The sequence below is a fragment of the Carassius carassius genome, chromosome 7 (assembly GCF_963082965.1).
Source record: "Carassius carassius chromosome 7, fCarCar2.1, whole genome shotgun sequence".
NCBI classification, from domain to species: domain Eukaryota; kingdom Metazoa; phylum Chordata; class Actinopteri; order Cypriniformes; family Cyprinidae; genus Carassius; species Carassius carassius.
The window spans coordinates 21,363,348-21,382,095 of NC_081761.1; the positions used below are offsets into that span (position 1 = coordinate 21,363,348).

General features: G+C 39.6%; 1 protein-coding gene across 1 annotated transcript in view; it reads right to left on the reverse strand.

The window, feature by feature from the left end:
- dachc (dachshund c) overlaps positions 1-2,382 on the reverse strand; it is a 66,544-nt gene extending 64,162 nt beyond the window's left edge. The window contains exon 1 of the mRNA XM_059554167.1: positions 1,671-2,382. Within this exon, the coding sequence (XP_059410150.1) occupies positions 1,671-2,209 (539 nt within the window). The 5' untranslated portion in view covers positions 2,210-2,382. The remainder of the gene's footprint in view (positions 1-1,670) is intronic.
- Positions 2,383-18,748: the final 16,366 nt, after the last annotated feature.

Sequence of the window (18,748 nt, forward strand, 5' to 3'; positions counted from 1 at the left end):
AACATTTTCTGTTGATTGGAAATTTTTAATTATTGCCCTGGTGGTGGAAATGGGAATTTTCACTGCTCTAGCTCTTTTCTTTAAGCCACTTTCTAATTTGTGAAGCTCAATTTTCTTTTGCTGCACATCAGAAATATATTTTTGTTTTTTCTAATTGTGATGGGTGATTAATTTGGAATTTGGCCTTTGTTTTCCCTCCTACTTATACTTCCTGTGAAACAGAAAGCCATGGCTGGATAATTTCATGTTCATAATCATCCTGGTCTGCTCAAATTTGTGAATATGAATGGTAGCCGCATGTATCAAATTCAAGGTACTGATGCTTGCCTACAACACGACTACTGGCGCTGCACCTATACCTAAACTAACTAGTTCAAACTTATGAGCCCTCCAGAAACTTGCATTCTGCAAGTAAATGGTGCCTTGTGGTGCCATCCCAAAGGGGTTCAAAATCACTCTCATGGACCTTTTCCTGGACTGTGCCTATCTGATGGAGTGACCTTCCAATCTCAATTCTAACAGCTGAGTCTTTACTCATTTTCAAAAAAAAAAAAATCTAAAGACACATTTTTTCACCAGCACTTGGCCAACTAATACTAGCACTTACCTTTTCCTTTCTATTCTATTCTATTCTTTAAAAAAAACTATTTGTACTGCGCTAGACTAACTGAGACTTGGCACTTGTACACTGTTGTTGTTCTTTCGTTGGTCCGATTGCTTCTATTGTTTTCATTTGTAAGTCGCTTTGGATAAAAGTGTCTGCTAAATGATTAAATGTAAATGTAAATGGGAATATATTTCACATATATTTTACTCATAAGAATTTATATTGGTTTCCAGTAATTGTGGCCAATGTGTATTCGAGAAAACAACATTTAATTCATAATGATATTTTCCCCCATTTTAAATTCTTATTCTCCAATGAAAGGTTAGATTTTTTTTTGTGATTTTTTTTTTTTTAAATAAAAGATCAAAGGGATTAACAGTTCTGACCACGTGTATAATTATGCCCCGTTGTGAGTCACTGCAAATTCATTCTAGTATTCAAATGAAAACTGCATGCGTCATAAAAAAACGAAAGACATTATATGACTCCTAGAAGTGATACTTGAGGTGCATCTGATATGAGACAACTGCCGATTAACCTGTGAGTTGACATTAGTAACAAAAGAGGACTAGTCCCATTAAATATTTATATAATAAACTGATAAGATCTCTCTCCCTCTCACTTTTCCATATTTATCTCCAAAAGTTTTTGTTCTCACCTGATATGTTTTAGAAAGAATCAAACAGCTACATTCAGTCCAATTCTGACTGCCTGACTGATGGTGAAAGACACCTGTTCTGCCCAAAAGGTAAGTGTGATGTAGCCTACTGTATATTCAACACATTTCAGCATAAAAGTAACCTGATATGTGCACGATTATCAAAGGTCAAACTGTTCAAACTGGATCATAAGCAGATAAATGTGCAGTGCTCAGCAAAGAATAAACAGTTTGTCTGCGCAAAATACAGTGCTGATTGGAGCTCAATAAAGCTGCATAGTGCAGTGTGCCAAGCACTTAAACTATTTTTACTTTAGTGCAACTTTTAAAAACTTTTCAGAGTATGTTTACAGTATAGAAAAGATGCCAACTCATCCCGCGTAGCTCTGAGAAGGCTATATTTACCTTGCATTGGTACAGTCGATATACAGAGCCTCGAAGTCTTTTCTCGATATAAGTTTGCAGCGATTGACTCCGGGCTGAATCGCGCCGAGTCCACGGAGGACGCGAACCTGCTCCACGTTGCACACCACAGGCGTTATCTCCAGACGTTTGAGTTTAGTGTACACGGTGTGCAGTCCACCGACCAGGTGCTTGAGAAACAGGTCAAACGCCTGCGGGAGGCAGATGAGCTCGTTGCCGTTGACAGTGAAAGACGCGAGCTTTGCGCCTCGGACCTCGACCATCTTACACTCGTTGTTTTGAGGGGTGTTTTCCACCGGAGAAGGAGTGGAATACACGGGTTTGTGCGGGAGACTTCCGATGGGGATGCCCGGGCTCGCGGAGGAGAGCAGTTCCGATCTGAAGAGGCTCGGTCCGGATGGGGTGACGGACAGTGAGGGCGAGAGGGTCGCCGGGGTCGAGGAGTTGACTGCCGCGGGGACCGACATCGGAGGCGCGTGGGCCATTGGTGTCGCGGGCAGCAGAGCAGCCGGTGTGGCCATGTTCAGCACTAAATAAATGTCTTGAAAGTGTTCGGACAAAAGTAACGGATCACGGGAGAATTAAGAAAACAACGACAAAAACAACTCGCTAAGTAAAATCAGCCTGGCACGGGGGGGAACGAGATGCTGTCTGTGCGTCACGACATCGATCAAAGCGTGATAGTGACAGTGGGAATAAGTGAGGAGCTGCGCTCGGGCTCGGACAAGTGGAATCTGTCACATTGTGGTCCGGAGGAGGAGCCAAGAAACAAAAGAGTTTGGAAGAGCGCGCACGTGCGTTCCTTTCTTTCAGAGCAGGTAGATCTGAAACATCAACTTCACAAGAACTCATGCTATGTTGAGCAAGGTTTACAAGGTACCCTTTATAATATTCACAGTAAAGATAAACAAATAGAACAACAGACTACACGGTGAGCGTGTTTTTTAAGCCGTTGTCTGTTATGTTGGTTATGTTATGCAACTTGGAAAGGTTACAAAGTTTATGGCAGGACAGCCATATATTGTATGAATCCATGCTTGAAATGAAATGAACAATAACAGCACTTCAATAGTTAATAGCGCTTTTTACATGCACATGGGCAAGTGATTAATTCGCCGCGTGAGAAATTCTGATGAAACAATATTGAAAGCAATTTAAATAAAGCTCATTTAAATGTCAATTCTCATGGTTGGGGCTTTAATATAATTGGCTATTTAATTAAAACAATTTTCACGGTCATTAATACAGCCAGAGCGTTGTAGTGCACTGACATATTTTAATTACATGGTATTAACAAAATTGATATGCCTTAGAAAGCACGGTGAAAATTTGAATAAGAAATGATTAAAGCGATTATACATCATCCCCTTATGGACATTACGAGTATATGACTGGTCAACACTGAGAAAGAGAATAAACCAACTTACTGTGCGTTTGCAACACTTTTTTAAGTAATGGGGTGAAGAAGAAAAACAGGTTACTTGCTGCTTAATGAAGAAGAATTTTCCACTTTTTTTGTTATATTATGAGGTAGAGCATTCAAAGAGACAGTATATAAAGCTTATACTGCCATCTATTGTGAAGGATTTAGGAAGTGAAAATAATTAAACTGAAATGTCAACGACTATTTGTTATTTGCAAATACCCAAAAGTGCTCATGACTTCAGGTCCTATGGTTGGTAAGGGTTCTCAACATTTACAACCGCTAATCTCAGAATAAACACTTATGGTGTCTCTTGAGGCACAGAGACATTCATCTCAATTATCAAAATGCACTTCTCAGAGGCATCATGATATCCCTGTTACAGCAGGAGCCACTTACGTACCCGATTTCATTGAGACTTACAGCCTGCCACTTGGGCTTAGTGACATTTCAAAACACATTTCACAAGAAGTGTAGTCCTCCGGTCAGTCAGACAATCCTATAGTAGCCTATACACACAGTGTTATCTGCCAATATTTTAACAATTATTTTACAATAACATTTTTAAAGGGCCACTCTAAATGATTTCATATATGCATGGTTTAAGAGTTCACTTCTGCTTTTAATGCTGATGGTGATTTCTCACATTTGCTGAAAACTGTCAGACAATCATTGGCTGTTCTCTTTTCTCGTGTTACAACTTTGCATTTACCAACATATCTCCACAATAAAACTGTTGCTGTTGAATGAATGGCTCCGTTAAAAGTAATTTCATGCATTTCAAGAGGAATTTAACACTGATGTTTTCTAGTTACTTTTAAGTAATTGGCAGTAATTGCCTGCTTCCCTCAGTTCCACATTCCTTTATTGAATTCACTACAGTGATTACAGCAGTTCCTCATTGACTTCTCTATTAGAGCTGCGGCCAGAGTCCATTCCCTGACCTTCTGTTCATCGATCGTGCACATTTGTCACTCCTCTATTATAATGCAAAGAGAACATTTGTTATAATGTACATCCGATGCCTTTGCACAACTCCAATCAATATGTTCAACTAAAGACTGTACTGTATAGAGAGAGACAACAATGTGTATGTAATTTAAAATCATATATCATCATATGCTTATAAGCCCTCATGGACATGATTCTACCTATCTACATACCTATCCACTCAAATTCATGTTTTACTTTCTCTTATCCCCTGTGTCACCCTTAACACCAATGTACAGGACGTAGAGTGGGAGGGAGTCAATGCCTCAATTCACACACCAGCAGCCTATTAAGACCATGGACATCCATCAGCTAAAGCTGCCATGCTTTCAAATGTACTGTGCTGGGATGGTCCCTGCAACAGCCCTGTAATTTAATTCCCCCTGCCATGCATACACCTTGCATAGCCACGTCCCCTGATGGATTAATCATGCCATTTCCACGAAGGTCCTTCAGAAGAGAATGAAATTTGATGCAGCCACTGACGCTTGGTGTCATAACTCAAGCTACGCAAAAACACCAGTTTCCTGTTTTCCTGAAGATGGATGTGGGTTTCGGGGAATTGCTTTGAATGTGTTCTTCGTTAGATTAGAATGTATGGATTTATTCCCAGCTTCAAGGATAAAGGGGAACAATCTGACTGTATAAATTTGCCACACTGCAAAAATCCTATTCTTCACCTTAGTTACACGTTTCCTCCGCGGTGCGCTGAGGCTGAGACCTCCAGTACGATCCCGTGTTCCCCCCTGGGATTTGGTTGTGGTTCTAGAGGCTCTTTGTAAAGCTCCATTCGAGCCAATACAAGATATCTCAGATAGACATCTGACACTTAAAACTGCCCTGTTACTGGCAATCACCTCACTAAAGAGAGTTGGAGATCTTCAGGCCCTTTCGGTGGCCCCTACCTACTTAGACTTTGCCCCTGGTATGGCCAAAGCATTCTTATACCCTCGAGCGGGTTACGTTCCGAAGGTTCCCTCTGTTACACCACAACCTATCGTACTGCAGGCCTTCTGTCCTCCTCCCTTTCGGGAGCCAGACCAAGAGAAGCTAAACTGTATGTGTCCAGTGCGAGCACTGGACGCATACGTCCACAGAGCTGCCCTGTGGAGAAAATCAGACCAATTGCTTGTTTGCTACGGTCCTTCTAACAAGGGTTCTCCTGCCACCAAGCAGACCCTTAGTCGTTGGATAGTCGAGGCTATCAACGTCTCCTATGAGTCCTCTGGTCTTCCCCCTCCTTTGGGGGCCAAGGCTCACTCTACTCGGAGTATGGCGGCCTCCAAGGCCTTCTCAGCAGGTGTGTCCCTCTTGGACATCTGCAACGCTGCGGGGTGGTCCACGCCCTCCACATTTGTCCGATTTTACAATCTTGACATGCGAGCCACGCCGGGCTCTTCTGTTCTCTCGTCTTAGCTGTGCTCTTTTGACTACACACTAGGCAGGGATTTGGAAGTCTGGCAGCGTGGGCACATCGTTCCCCAAAAGCGTTTCGACGCAGCTCGAGTTCCTGAGAAGGAACGTCTCAAGGTTACGTATGTAACCCTAGTTCCTTGAAGGAACGAGACGCTGCGTCGCAGAGCCATACTCCCGGCACCCCTGCCGGCGCTTGCTTCCCTACTCGAAGCTGAAGCCAGCTGCACGGCACGTGCTTTTATAGCTTCCTGGTCGCTACGTCACCCCGCCCGTGACGTCACGCCTTTCCGATGGACTGATTGCACACGATATTTAGAGTCGGTCTCGTCAGGGACGTTCCCCAAAAGCGTTTCGACGCAGCGTCTCGTTCCTTCAAGGAACTAGGGTTACATACGTAACCTTGAGACGTTTTTTTCTCACCCAGATTTCCAGTTAAAGAATACTTTTAAAGGTCTTATTAAATCATTAGTGTTGTTAAATATGTGAAAAAAAGTGATAAGTGAGTAATTTGTTATTAAAAGTAATCTAAATCATAGTTCTCATCCAGAGGGCCTCAGTAAAATTCCAAGGAAGCCAAAGGATGAGTTTAAAATAAAATATTTTTTATTAATATACTACCTTAGTTACATTATTATTAACATATTAATTGATCTCTAACTTCAAATGCGATAGTTTTATTTGAATTTTCCAGATTGTTTTTTACTTTGTTGAATGAATGAATGAATGAATGAATGAAAATATCAATAAAAAAGCTTGAAACCAAGCAGATTTGTCATATTTACAGCAGAAATATTGTAGTGTAAATGGGGGGGGGGGGGGGGGGTCTTTGAATATTCTGTTGGACAATGTGGGGCCTAGATTGATAACAACCAATCTAAATTATATCTAAAAATATGGGATATGAGCATGCACTGCCCAAAGCTGTGTGTGTCAAATGTCAACCGATACCAAAACAATACAATTTATTGTTAAATAAAAATAAATGAGAAAATAAAATAAATACAAATATTGGTATAAAGCTGATATGGTGCAGATATACTGTGCTGCCTTGTTGCATAAAATAATACTTTTTTTTTGTTCCTTTAGAAGACTTGAAAATTATTCTACAATTAATTTTATACTTTTTTGTTCCAACAGCAGTTTTCTTGTTTTACAGCAACCTTTGACATGTTGAAAGATGGGAATAAAATCTAAGCAAGCTGAATCATGCTAATCAATTATTGTAGGTACTAAACTTGTCCATCAATAAACTCAATTTCTTTTTCACTTTATAAAAGATCCTATTTGATGAAATTATATGCTTGCGTTTTGAATGACGTCACATAGCTTCAAATCTACTGCAGCAGGCATCTATTCAATCAATCAAAGACTATGACCTGGCCTCACTGTGGGTGTGACGTAACATTCGAGACGTCTATTCTTCCGTGAGACCTTGTTGTGGACAGCGACATGTTTTAAGATAGAATATATTTATGTGAAGGCTTGCACATGAAATTAAAGCTAAGACTTCCAGCCTAGTTCAATTTGGGGGTGGGGGTTGGTGGGTTTGCACCCAGTTTTATTTAGGTATGCTAAAAAGATGCCCACCTCACATTGGAATTCACTCCAGCTTCTTCTAAAACATCACTTCCATGATCAAAGTCAGGGAGGGGAAAATATCTCTAGAGTGCCAGTCATGGAGATGAGATAGAGTAGAAAAATGCCTGACAGCACTCCTCTGTCAGCGCTTAAACACTTTTTTTCTGTTTTCTAACAAGTTTTTTTTTTTTTTTTTTTTACAGACAAAATTAATTGTGGGGATGTGAGATGCCTGATTTACATTCATTAAAAGTCATCTCCAGAAGTCAAGTTCAGTTCCAATCAAATTTGGGTAATTATGCAGAACAAGATATTCCCTGAAGAGTGGAAAACTCAACTTTTTTGAACATGTCACTCTCAATGAACAAGTTTAATTTTAAATATACTGTACGTGAGGAAAGGGTGAAAAGGTTATTCTAAAAAAAAAAAACTCAAAACAACAGATTTGGACATACTACTCATTTCACTGTTTTTCACATACAATGTTAGGGCATATTCAGACAAAAGTACTGCTTTCCCTGCTTAAGAAGTAAATAAATAAATAACAGACTTAACAGAGCCTAAGCTAGTCTTAGATGGATTAAGCTGGTCTTTCAGATTACCCAGCTTTAGGCTGGTTAAAGATGTTTTATCAGGATTTATACAACGACTCAATAAAAAATAAGTTATGTACTGTATTACATTAACTGCATTTTAGATACAACACTGCCATAAACTTTCTCTATTTTCACAATAAAAATAGTTTTTATGAATGAATCACTTGACTGAATGATTCATTGGCTCACTCATAACAAGTCATCACCTATACTGGCGTCAATAAGAGAATTACTGAAAAAAACCCACTTTATTTAATTAATAGATTTTTAATTTAAGCTTTTATATAAGTATTCATCAACACATATGTTGCATAGAGCATGTCAAATATAACATAGCCTTCTAAATCTCATCGGTTTTTGCAAGCAAGCACATTTTAGATTCTATTTACCACATATTCTCAGTGTGTTGCAGTATGTGTTGATTAATGTTTACGTGCATGTGAATAAACACCAACATCAAATCTGTAAATCAAGCAATTATGGCTCTTCAGAAGACTTTACGATCTCTTTATCAATTTTTTGAACCATCAGTTTGGGTAAAATGACTTTCAGTAGAGGGACAGAAATCTCTCAGGTTTCTTCTTATGTTTCAAATTAAAAATGAACTAAAGTCTTATGGTTTTGGAACGACAAGAGGGTGAGTAAATGATTTTCATTTTTTGGTAAACTTTAAAATAAATCAGCTTCATAAAATAAGTCAAACAGTTATTTAATTTATATAATGCCATTTACAAAACATTGCTTTAAAGCTCTTGGACAGTAAATGTGGACACATATAACATAAAATCTTCGCTGTAGAGTTAGGAATGCTCAGATTTGTCCTGTGATTTTTCATTCTTCTATTTCCTGAGGTTTATCTCCTCTTTACCATCCATTCCAGAGGTCTGTAACCTGTTGTGAGGAAGAACGCTTCCTTTAAAACGCATGGAACTGAACTTTTCCACAAACAACTTCTGTGACCTCAAAGGCAGTGTGATTTTTTTTATCCTTTCCTCTTGAGGCAGAGAGAGGGCGAGGGTTATTCATTCGTGCATAGCTGTGTGTTGAGTTTGATGGATAAGCCTCATAAGCATTGATGCTAACACTCAGGTGCACACTCTCATTCTCTCTCGCTCTGGTTCTTCACAGATCATAGAGCATCCTTTTTCTTACACTCACTTGCTCTCTCTCTCACACACACACACACATTCTGCCCCTTAGACCCCTAGCTGTGTTCACTTTCAACGACATCCATCAAACCTAAACAAGAGGGGTCATTCAGCTGGCAAATAACCTTCACTCAGCTACAGCAGTGAGCAAGCTGCGGTTAAAAGACTCAGTTGCCTTGAGAAGAAGTTCTCTTTTGTAGTGATGCAGGACCAGCTTCTGAAAAAAAAGAGACATACACAGCACTGATTGCCGCTACGTGTTTTGAAATACAAAACAATAACAACAACAAAATAACACAAACCATTATATTAACCAATACAAACTGTAATTTAAATGGTGTAAAATATAATATTAAAAATATATATGACAACTTGCTTCAGTTACAAAAATATGATTATACTGGTAATTTAGTTTGGAGGACAACTCACAAACTTCATTCTAATTTTGAGGAGCCCGAGGCGGAGATGGAGAGCTGAAGAGCCAGGTGAAGCCAGAGCGACAGAGGACTGAGGTGGAGCCGAGGGGATGAAGGAGCCTGACGGAGGAATGAGGCTAAGCCAGAGGAGTGGAGGTGCAAGAGGGTCGACACCAGACCAAGGCGGAGCTGGAGGGACGAGGAAGCCAGGTGAAGTTTGTGGACTGCCGGACCACGAAGGAGAGGAGGAAGCTAGGAGCCATGATGGAGCTGATGGGTCAACAGACCGAGGCAGAGTCCAGGCCTCGGAGGCTGGAGGCTGAGGTGAGGTACACTCAGATCATGGCGACACTGAAGGATGGAAGTCCCACGGGGCTCACACTGCAATGATGGTGGGCTGAGGGCAAGCAGAGGGGCTGCCAGACGACAGTGGTGGAGGAGGCTGGAGTGGGTGGGAAGGCGAACATTTTCAAGGAGCGGCCATTGGAGGGCAAATTCTAAGAGTAGGCACTGGAGGACACATTCTAGCAGCGGGCACTGGAGGATTGGAAGCCCCCTCAGGGCTGGACGAGGAAACCAAGGATGAAAGAGGGCTGGATGGAACCAGTGAAGATGATGGAGAGAGGAGGTGGGGCAGTTCGATGGTACTGGCGATTAATCCCTGGGAACTGGCAGGGAACGGAGATTCATTTCTCACCAATGTCCACTCTATGAAGGCAAATTCCTCCCGAGGACCATCTTCGGACGACAGTATTATTAATATTCAATTCAATTCAAGTTTATTTGTATAGCGCTTTTTACAATACAAATCGTTACAAAGCAACTTTACAGAAAATTATGTTTCTACAATATTTAGTAATAGCTTATAAGTGGTGACTGTCAGTTTGTGCACGTATGACAGGATTTGTAGAAAAATTTATACAAGTCGTAGTCAGCCAGATGATGAACATTATTAATATTGTTAATAATTAATAATTAATATATGATGCAGTCACACTTGTAGCAATATTTGTTAGTTCTGTTGTTGATTCAGGGTAAGCATCATCTGGGGTCCTCTGAGGGTCAGCATCATCTCTTCTCAGGTGTTCTGGATCCAGACTGGAGCTTGTGTAAATCCTAGTTACATCCCGTGGCAAAACATAGAAACAAATAGAGACATCATTAGCATAGCTGCTGTTCCAACAGAGTAAAATTAATTCATTTAACCCAAGCTAAAGAATAAGAATTCACATTTGATCAGATACAACTATACTCACAATTTAAGATACATTATTCAAATGCTTGGCGGAAGAGATGTGTTTTTAATCTAGATTTAAACAGAGAGAGTGTGTCTAAACCCCGAACATTATCAGGAAGGCTATTCCAGAGTTTGGGAGCCAAATGTGAAAAAGCTCTACCTCCTTTAGTGGACTTTGCTATTCTAGGAACTACCAAAAGTCCAGCGTTTTGTGACCTTAGGGAGCGTGATGGATTGTAGCGTGGTAGAATGGTAGCGTATCCAGACCAGATGGTGGATCAGCACCTAGAAAGGACCTCTACTGCCCTGAAAGACAGCCGAGACCAGGACAACTAGAGCCCCAGATACTGATCCCCTGTAAAGACCTTGTCTCAGACGACCACCAGGACAAGACCACAGGAAACAGATGATTCTTCTGCACAATCTGACTTTGCTGCAGCCTGGAATTGAACTACTGGTTTCGTCTGGTCAGAGGAGAACTGGCCCCCCAACTGAGCCTGGTTTCTCCCAAGATTTTTTTTCTCCATTCTGTCACAGATGGAGTTTCGGTTCCTTGCCGCTGTCGCCTCTGGCTTGCTTAGTTGGGGTCACTTCATCTACAGCGATATCGTTGACTTGATTGCAAATAAATGCACAGACAATATTTAACTGAACAGAGATGACATCACTGAATTCAATGATGAACTGCCTTTAACTATCATTTTGGATTATTGACACACTGTTTTCCTAATGAATGTTGTTCAGTTGCTTTGACGCAATGTATTTTGTTTAAAGCGCTATATAAATAAAGGTGACTTGACTTGACTAGAAGGCTAGTTAGGTACGCAGGAGCTAAACCATTTAGGGCATGGGAAATATGATTTTCAAAAGACAAGATGCTGTCTAATATAACACCAAGATTTTTGACTGTAGAAGAAGTAACAGTACATCCGTCTAGTTGCAGATTGTAATCTACAAGATTCTGTGTAGTGTTTTTTTGGTCCAATAATTAATATCTCTGTCTTATTCGAATTTAATTGGAGAAAATTATTGGTCATCCAATCTTTTACATTTTTAACACACTCTGTTAGCTTAGATAATTTAGAGGTTTCATCTGGTCTCGTTGAGATATATAGCTGAGTATCATCAGCATAACAGTGTGCTAATTCCGTATTTTCTAATAATATTACCAAGGGGCAACATGTATATTGAAAATAGAATGGGACCTAGGACGGATCCTTGTGGCACTCCATATTTTACTGATGATAAATGAGATGACTCCCCATTTAAGTAAACAAAATGTTAGCAATCGGACAGGTAGGATCTAAACCATCTTAGAGCATGCCCTTGAATACCTGTATAGTTTTGTAATCGATCTATGAGTATGTCATGATCTATGGTGTCGAACGCAGCACTAAGATCAAGTAAAACTAGAAATGAGATGCAGCCTTGATCTGACGCAAGAAGCAGGTCATTTGTAATTTTAGTGCAGTTTCTGTGCTATGGTGGGGCCTGAAACCTGACTGAAATTCTTAATACAGATCATTTTTGTGCAGGAAGGTGCTCAATTGAGCAGACACAACTTTTTCTACAATTTTAGACATAAATGGAAGATTTGAAATGGGCCTATAATTTGCCAGTTTAATAGGATCTAGTTTTGATTTCTTAATAAGAGGCTTAATAACCGCCAACTTGAATGGTTTTTGGATGTGACCTAAAGATAACGACGAGTTAATAATATTGAGAAGCGGTTCTTCGGCTACAGGTAACAACTCTTTCAGTAATTTAGTGTGTACAGGATCTAATAAACATATTGTTGGTTTAGATACAGTGATAAGTTTATTTAGCTCTTCCTGTCCTATATTTGTAAAGCACTGCAGTTTATCTTTGGGTGCGATGGATGAAACTGAAGTGTTAGACGCTGTTGAATCTACATTCGCTATTGTATTTCTAATGGTATCTATTTTATCAGTGAAGAAATTCATAAAGTCATTAATATTTAACGTTGGTGGAATATTTGAATCAGGTGGCGTCTGGTAATTTGTTAATTTAGCCACTGTGCTAAATAAAAACCTTGGATTGTTTTGGTTATTTTCTATGAGTTTGTGGATATGCTCTGCCCTAGCAGTTTTTAGAGCCTGTCTATAGCTGGACATACTGTGTTTCCATGCAATTCTAAAAACTTCCAAGTTAGTTTTTCTCCATTTGCGTTCAAGACTACAAGTTACTTTCTTGAGAGATTGAGTATTACTGTTATACCATGGCACAGTACGTTTTTCTCTAACCTTTTTCAATTTGATGGGGGCAACAGCTTCTAATGTATTAGAGAAAATAGTGCCCATGTTGTCAGTCATTTCGTCTAATTCATGTGTATTTATGGGTACAAATAGCAGTTGAGATAGATCAGGCAGGTTATTTGCAAATCTGTCTTTGGTGACTGGAACAATAGTTCTGCCCAGACGGTAACACTGATACATATAGTTAAATATCAGTGATATGCAGCATGCACGATACAAGGAAATGGTCTGTAATATCATCACATTGAGGTACGATATCTATAGCAGTAAGATCAATTCCATGCGATATAATTAAATCTAGTGTATGATTAAAACGATGAGTGGGCCTGGTGACATTTTGCTCGACTCCAAAAGAGTTTATTAGGTCAGTAAACGCAAGTCCTAATGCATCATTTGTATTATCAACGTGAATATTAAAATCTCCCATGATTAGCGCCTTATCAACTGTAACTAGAAGGTCTGAGAGGAAATCTGCAAATTCTTTTAGGAATTTTGTATACGGCCCTGGTGGTCTATACACAGTAGCCAGAGCAAGAGATACATTAGATTTCTTTTGCATGTCTGACAGTGTAACATTAAGCAGAAGTATTTCGAATAGGTTAAACCTGTATCCTGTTTTCTGGGTAACATTGAGAATATCACTATATATTGTTCCAACAACTCCGCCACGACCAGTCTGATGGGGCTCATGCTTATAACAGTAGTTTGGTGGAGTCGACTCATTTAGACCAAAATAATCATTTGGTTTTAGCCAGGATTCAGTCAAGCAGAGTACATCAAAACTATTATCTGTGATCATTTCATTTACAATAACTGCTTTGGGTGTGAGTGATCTAATATTTATGAGCCCAAACTTTAAAGAATGTTTTTGTTCATTTACTTTACATGTTTCTGGTTTAATCACAATAAGATTTTTTCTAGATCCTACATTAAATGTATATTTTGACCTCACTATTCGGGGAACAGACACAGTCTTAATAGATTGTACAGTGCAAGTACTTTTATCATTTAAGCGGGTGGAACAAAAGTCATCATAATGGTTATTTGAGAATTGTCTTACTAGTCACATGGAGCGAAGTGTCCTGGAGATGTTGTAAGAGAGCAGCTCCGCTCCAACTCTGCTGGGGTGCAAGCCATCAGCGCGAAACAGCCTAGGACGCTACCAGAAAAGATTCCAGTTATTAACAAATAGCAGTATCTGTTCTTTACACCATGATAACAACCATTCATTTAAAGCAAAAAGTCTACTGAACTTTTCGTGTCCTCGTCAATACGTGAGCAGTGGTCCTGACACGATGATCGTCGCCGTGGGCGTCGTGCTGCGAACCGTCTCGATCAGGCTGCTGAAGTCCTCCGCTGTGGATGCATCCAGGGTCCGTGGTGTCCCGGCGCCGGAGTGAAGGACATCTGGGAAGATCACATCCTGGTTGCACCGGGCCTGTGCAGAGAAACACACACAGTAGACGTGGTGGGACTGTTAACAGCACGCTGTATACTTACCCCGGACTTGTGAGTGTCAGCCCGGGATGTTTCCTGGGCCTGCCTCACCTCCAGGTCGCGAATCTGCTTCCCCACGGCCTCGAGCTCGAGCTGCGAATGTGTCCTCGCCTGCAATCAAAGGTAGACATTCATCCGCCATTAAAGCAAGTAACAGTGAGTACAGCAGTGGTAATGTGTGTGAATAGAGTATTAGCAATGTAAGCGCAGTTAGCAGCAACCACGCCGCTGATGCTAATGGGCTATAAGCTAATAGCGGACCCAGGAGATCAAAATAAAACTAGTGATAACGAGGCGCTCTGTTTCTGATTGTTAAGTGATGACTTAAAGATAAGTTGCTATGGAGGACACCAACCAGACTTTTTACTTGAGAAGATGGAAAAAGAATTGACTGGTCAATAGTCATAAAAAATTATCGGATTTTACCAGATTAGACTTCATACTGTCACGATCATCAGCTGGAGTGCCCATGAACTCCTATAGAGGGCACTCCACTCAGGACTCTGGCATCTTGTAATTCCATTCCGAACTCCAATTCCCATCCTGCCTCATACCTAGGACTGAATGCGCACACACACACACACCTTCATCTAATTACACACACACCTGCAGCTAATACACACACACACACACATAAGCAGCACACTCATACCAACTGTTTGCGAAGTCTTGTTTAGTTCTGCCTGGCATTTACAAGCGTTATCCTAGTGTTTGTTCCTTCCGTGTTCGACTTTGGATTGTTTATACCGACTGTGATTCTCTGCTGCCTGCCCCGACCTCTGCTTGTTACTGTTTCTGATTTTGGATATACCTTGACACTATTGATGCTGTTACCTGAATTCTGCCTGTCTGACCATTCTTATTAAACATACTGCATATGGATCTGAACGTCTCTGACTCCATGTTACACATACTTACAAGATGAATTTCAGTTTTGTCACTATTAAGTTTAAGGAAATTAGATGAAAACCAGTTTTTTATTTCAGCTAAACAGCTTTACAGAGAATTAATAAAATAAGAAAAAATAATTAGGCATTAAAGATAAGTAAAAATTTGTCAGCATAGCAATGGAAATGAATTCCAATCTTTCTGAAAATTTGTACAAGAAGCAGTAAATAAATAATGAATAGGCCCCAAGACTGAGCCTTGGGGAACACCAGCAGTAACATGCAATAGTGATTTTAGGACTCATTCCTGCAGCATATGAATTGCTTATATACTGAATATATGGATTCACAGGAAACTTCAGAGCGTATAGTTGTAACTTCTTTAAAAATGTGTAACATTCCATTTACATGTAATAGGGTCTGAACTCAACCATGTGACATCTGAAACGCTCTCAATATATGGGAAATTTTACGCTGCCAACACATTTCTGTCAGCACCACATCCTTTCAGCTGTAGCCTAATATGCCCCAAGGTAATGTATTGTTGTTGGCTGCACTTTACAGGCCACATGGATCTTGTCACATAAAAATAATTTAAATATAGTCATGTGTTATCTAAAGCTCTGTTTGCAGTACAGCGAACTGGGCCTGATAGAAAATGACAGGTTGCTTCTGGTCTTGTCGACAATAATATATGACCCACTCAAGCCTGCAGAGAAAGAGTTCGGTAGCAGATCAAATTCATGAGGCCTAAATATCATTCCATCCACTCTAATTAGACAAATAACTATGTATTAAATGCTAAAGCCCAATTGAGAAATCCCTTGAGGGAGCAGGTCAGTGAGTCACAGCATTGGGAAGAGCACACCAAACATCATCAACATCATCATCATATTTCCTGTCTAAAGCAGTATACTTGAAGATGTCTTTTCCTTTAGCAGAGCCTGTGATTCAAATGAGCAAGAGGGCAGAGAGCATTGTATGATTATTAATGGGAAAAGATTATGCGTACGGGGTTGAGGGATTAGTTTAGCGACCTTCACAACACTAATTGAAACAAGTACGAAAAAACTCGGCGGCACTGTAATCAACTAAAACACGGCATCATTAATCATTATAAATAGCGCTGTCACAACACGAGCATTAGTATTATCAACCCATTTTTGTTTGTCTATTGGGAAGCTCGGGCCGGACGCTCGGAGAATCGAAGTGGCATTTAAACGGCGCCGCTGATCAAACGGGCATTGAGGTGACGCGCCTCGCGTACGTTCATTTGCAGCTAATGGGAATTGATGCACTTCTGATGAAGTTAGTTACAGGCTTAACATCCGGAAGAGTTCAAGTCTGCCGGACGTAGAGTTATTTGTGACCACATGAGAGGGTATTAGCCTATTAAGAGTGAAAGAAAAGTACTCTCATAGAGGTCTTTTGACAGGTGTTCGTGAGGAGGCTGTGCAAAGATTAATCGACGCCAAAAGAAACGTAACGTGTGTTGTGAGACAAATCACAGCGATTGTCACGTTGAACCACGTTTCATACAATATGATTTACATCTTAAAAAACAACAACACAAAGTTTTTGGGTTATAGGCTTGAGTTTAAAAAATAGATAGATAGATAGATAGATAGATAGATAGATAGATAGATAGATAGATAGATAGATAGATAGAGAGATAGAGAGATAGATAGATAGATAGATAGATAGATAGATAGATAGATAGATAGATAGATAGATAGATAGATCAAGATATCCTATACCACCTGCTATGCCATGCAGCACTTTATAACCACTTTAGATGTGCTTTTGTGCCACCTTTACAGTGTAAATTTAGTTGATAGATATCAAATAAATGCTGTTCTTTTGAACCTCTGAACATTAAAGAATCCTGGGGGAGAAATGTAGACCTTTCCACAAATATATGAAAAAAATATGAAACAGCACAACTGTTTTCAATATTGATAAAATTTTAAGTTTCTTGAGCAGCAAATCAGCATATGAAAATTATTTCTAAGGATTATGTGACACTGAAGACTGGAGTAATGGCGGTTGAAAATTCAGTTTTACATCAGAGGAATCAATTAGATTTTAAAATGTATTTACATAGTAAACAGTTAATTATAATAATAGCCTATTTATAATTATCTTTCACAGTGCAATGTTTTTTACTTGATTTGAGATCAATGCATAATGAACACAAAAGGCTTCTTACAAAAACAATTTTTTTTACACTGTAAAAAGGGGTAATCTGCAATTGAGCTATTTCCTGATTTAATCCATAAAACTTTGTTTGGATATTGATAGTTGGTTCAGTGATATTAAATAATATTTTGAACCTTTGAAGTTACCTTTTTTTTCAGTGCTCCAACCCCAAACCTTTAAACAATATATGGTATGTTTAAGCTAGACACTTGTCTAAAGAAGTTGTATTGTGCTTAGTTGTTTTAAAATATGCTATTGGAATTTTAGGTTTCTGCAGAGAATGAACGTCCAACTCCAAGAAGGGTCCAAGGGCCATAATATTTGCTGAAAGAAAATATTTCAACAACGGTCATCAGACCCATTCTTTTTAAAGGAATTGTTTAGAAAAATAATGGGATTATAACCTACAATTATACATTTTAAACTTTCAATTAACCTTGCACAAGGGTATTGTCACTTCCACCAGCTTTAGATTAATACCAGCTGTTTATCACATAGCTGTGAACAAAGAACCCTGTTGCATTGCATGCATCACTTAAAAGGTTAAAACACAATTATTCAATTTACAGCTAAACTATTGATAATTACATACCTGAACACACAGAATTCCCATTTAATAACAAACATTTCATTAACCTACACCGAACACAAGGGAATTTACATAAACAGTTACTGAAGGTGGATGCTATTACAGAGCTAAGCATTGTTTTTTAAATTGCTTTGCTAATTAAAGCAATTAATGCATGAATTAGAGGATGGGAATGTGATAATTACACATCAACCTCAGAATACTTAATTGTGTTATTTGGTTTCATCCGTTTTAGAGGTTCAATTAACCAAAGCCAGTGTAGGCTCACTTGCAAACTCTTTATTGTGTTCATCTTGAATAAAATCGATTATAAAACTGACCACGAACGACATTCAAATGCTGTAGGAGTCAGATGCATATTGTTTGGAGACTGATGGGTCATTCAAATGTAGCCTGTAAAAAGGTTTCGCTGGTACTGATGAGTGATGTCACTGTCACTGTGGCAACCTTTATGATACTAATTCACAGTGAGGAATAAACTACCCCATCGTTGTGCATCATTAGCCGGCCTCATGAAGAGACACGCCTGGTCCGCTTTAGTTGATAACACCTGTCATTCCAACAAGCGGTCGCAATCTTTCTACACATGCTGCTGCTGCTTGTGTCTTTCTTAAAAGGTGACTCAGTGGAGAGGCCTGAAGATGGTGCACCCTTGACCCATACTCAAACTATGAGTATAGCCTTATTTAGTGGATTCAAGCATAAAAATAAAAGGCCAAGTATGGTGACCCATACTCAGAATTCATGCTCTGCATTTAACCCATCCAAAGTGGGCACATGCACCAGTGGGCAGCCATTTATGCTGTGG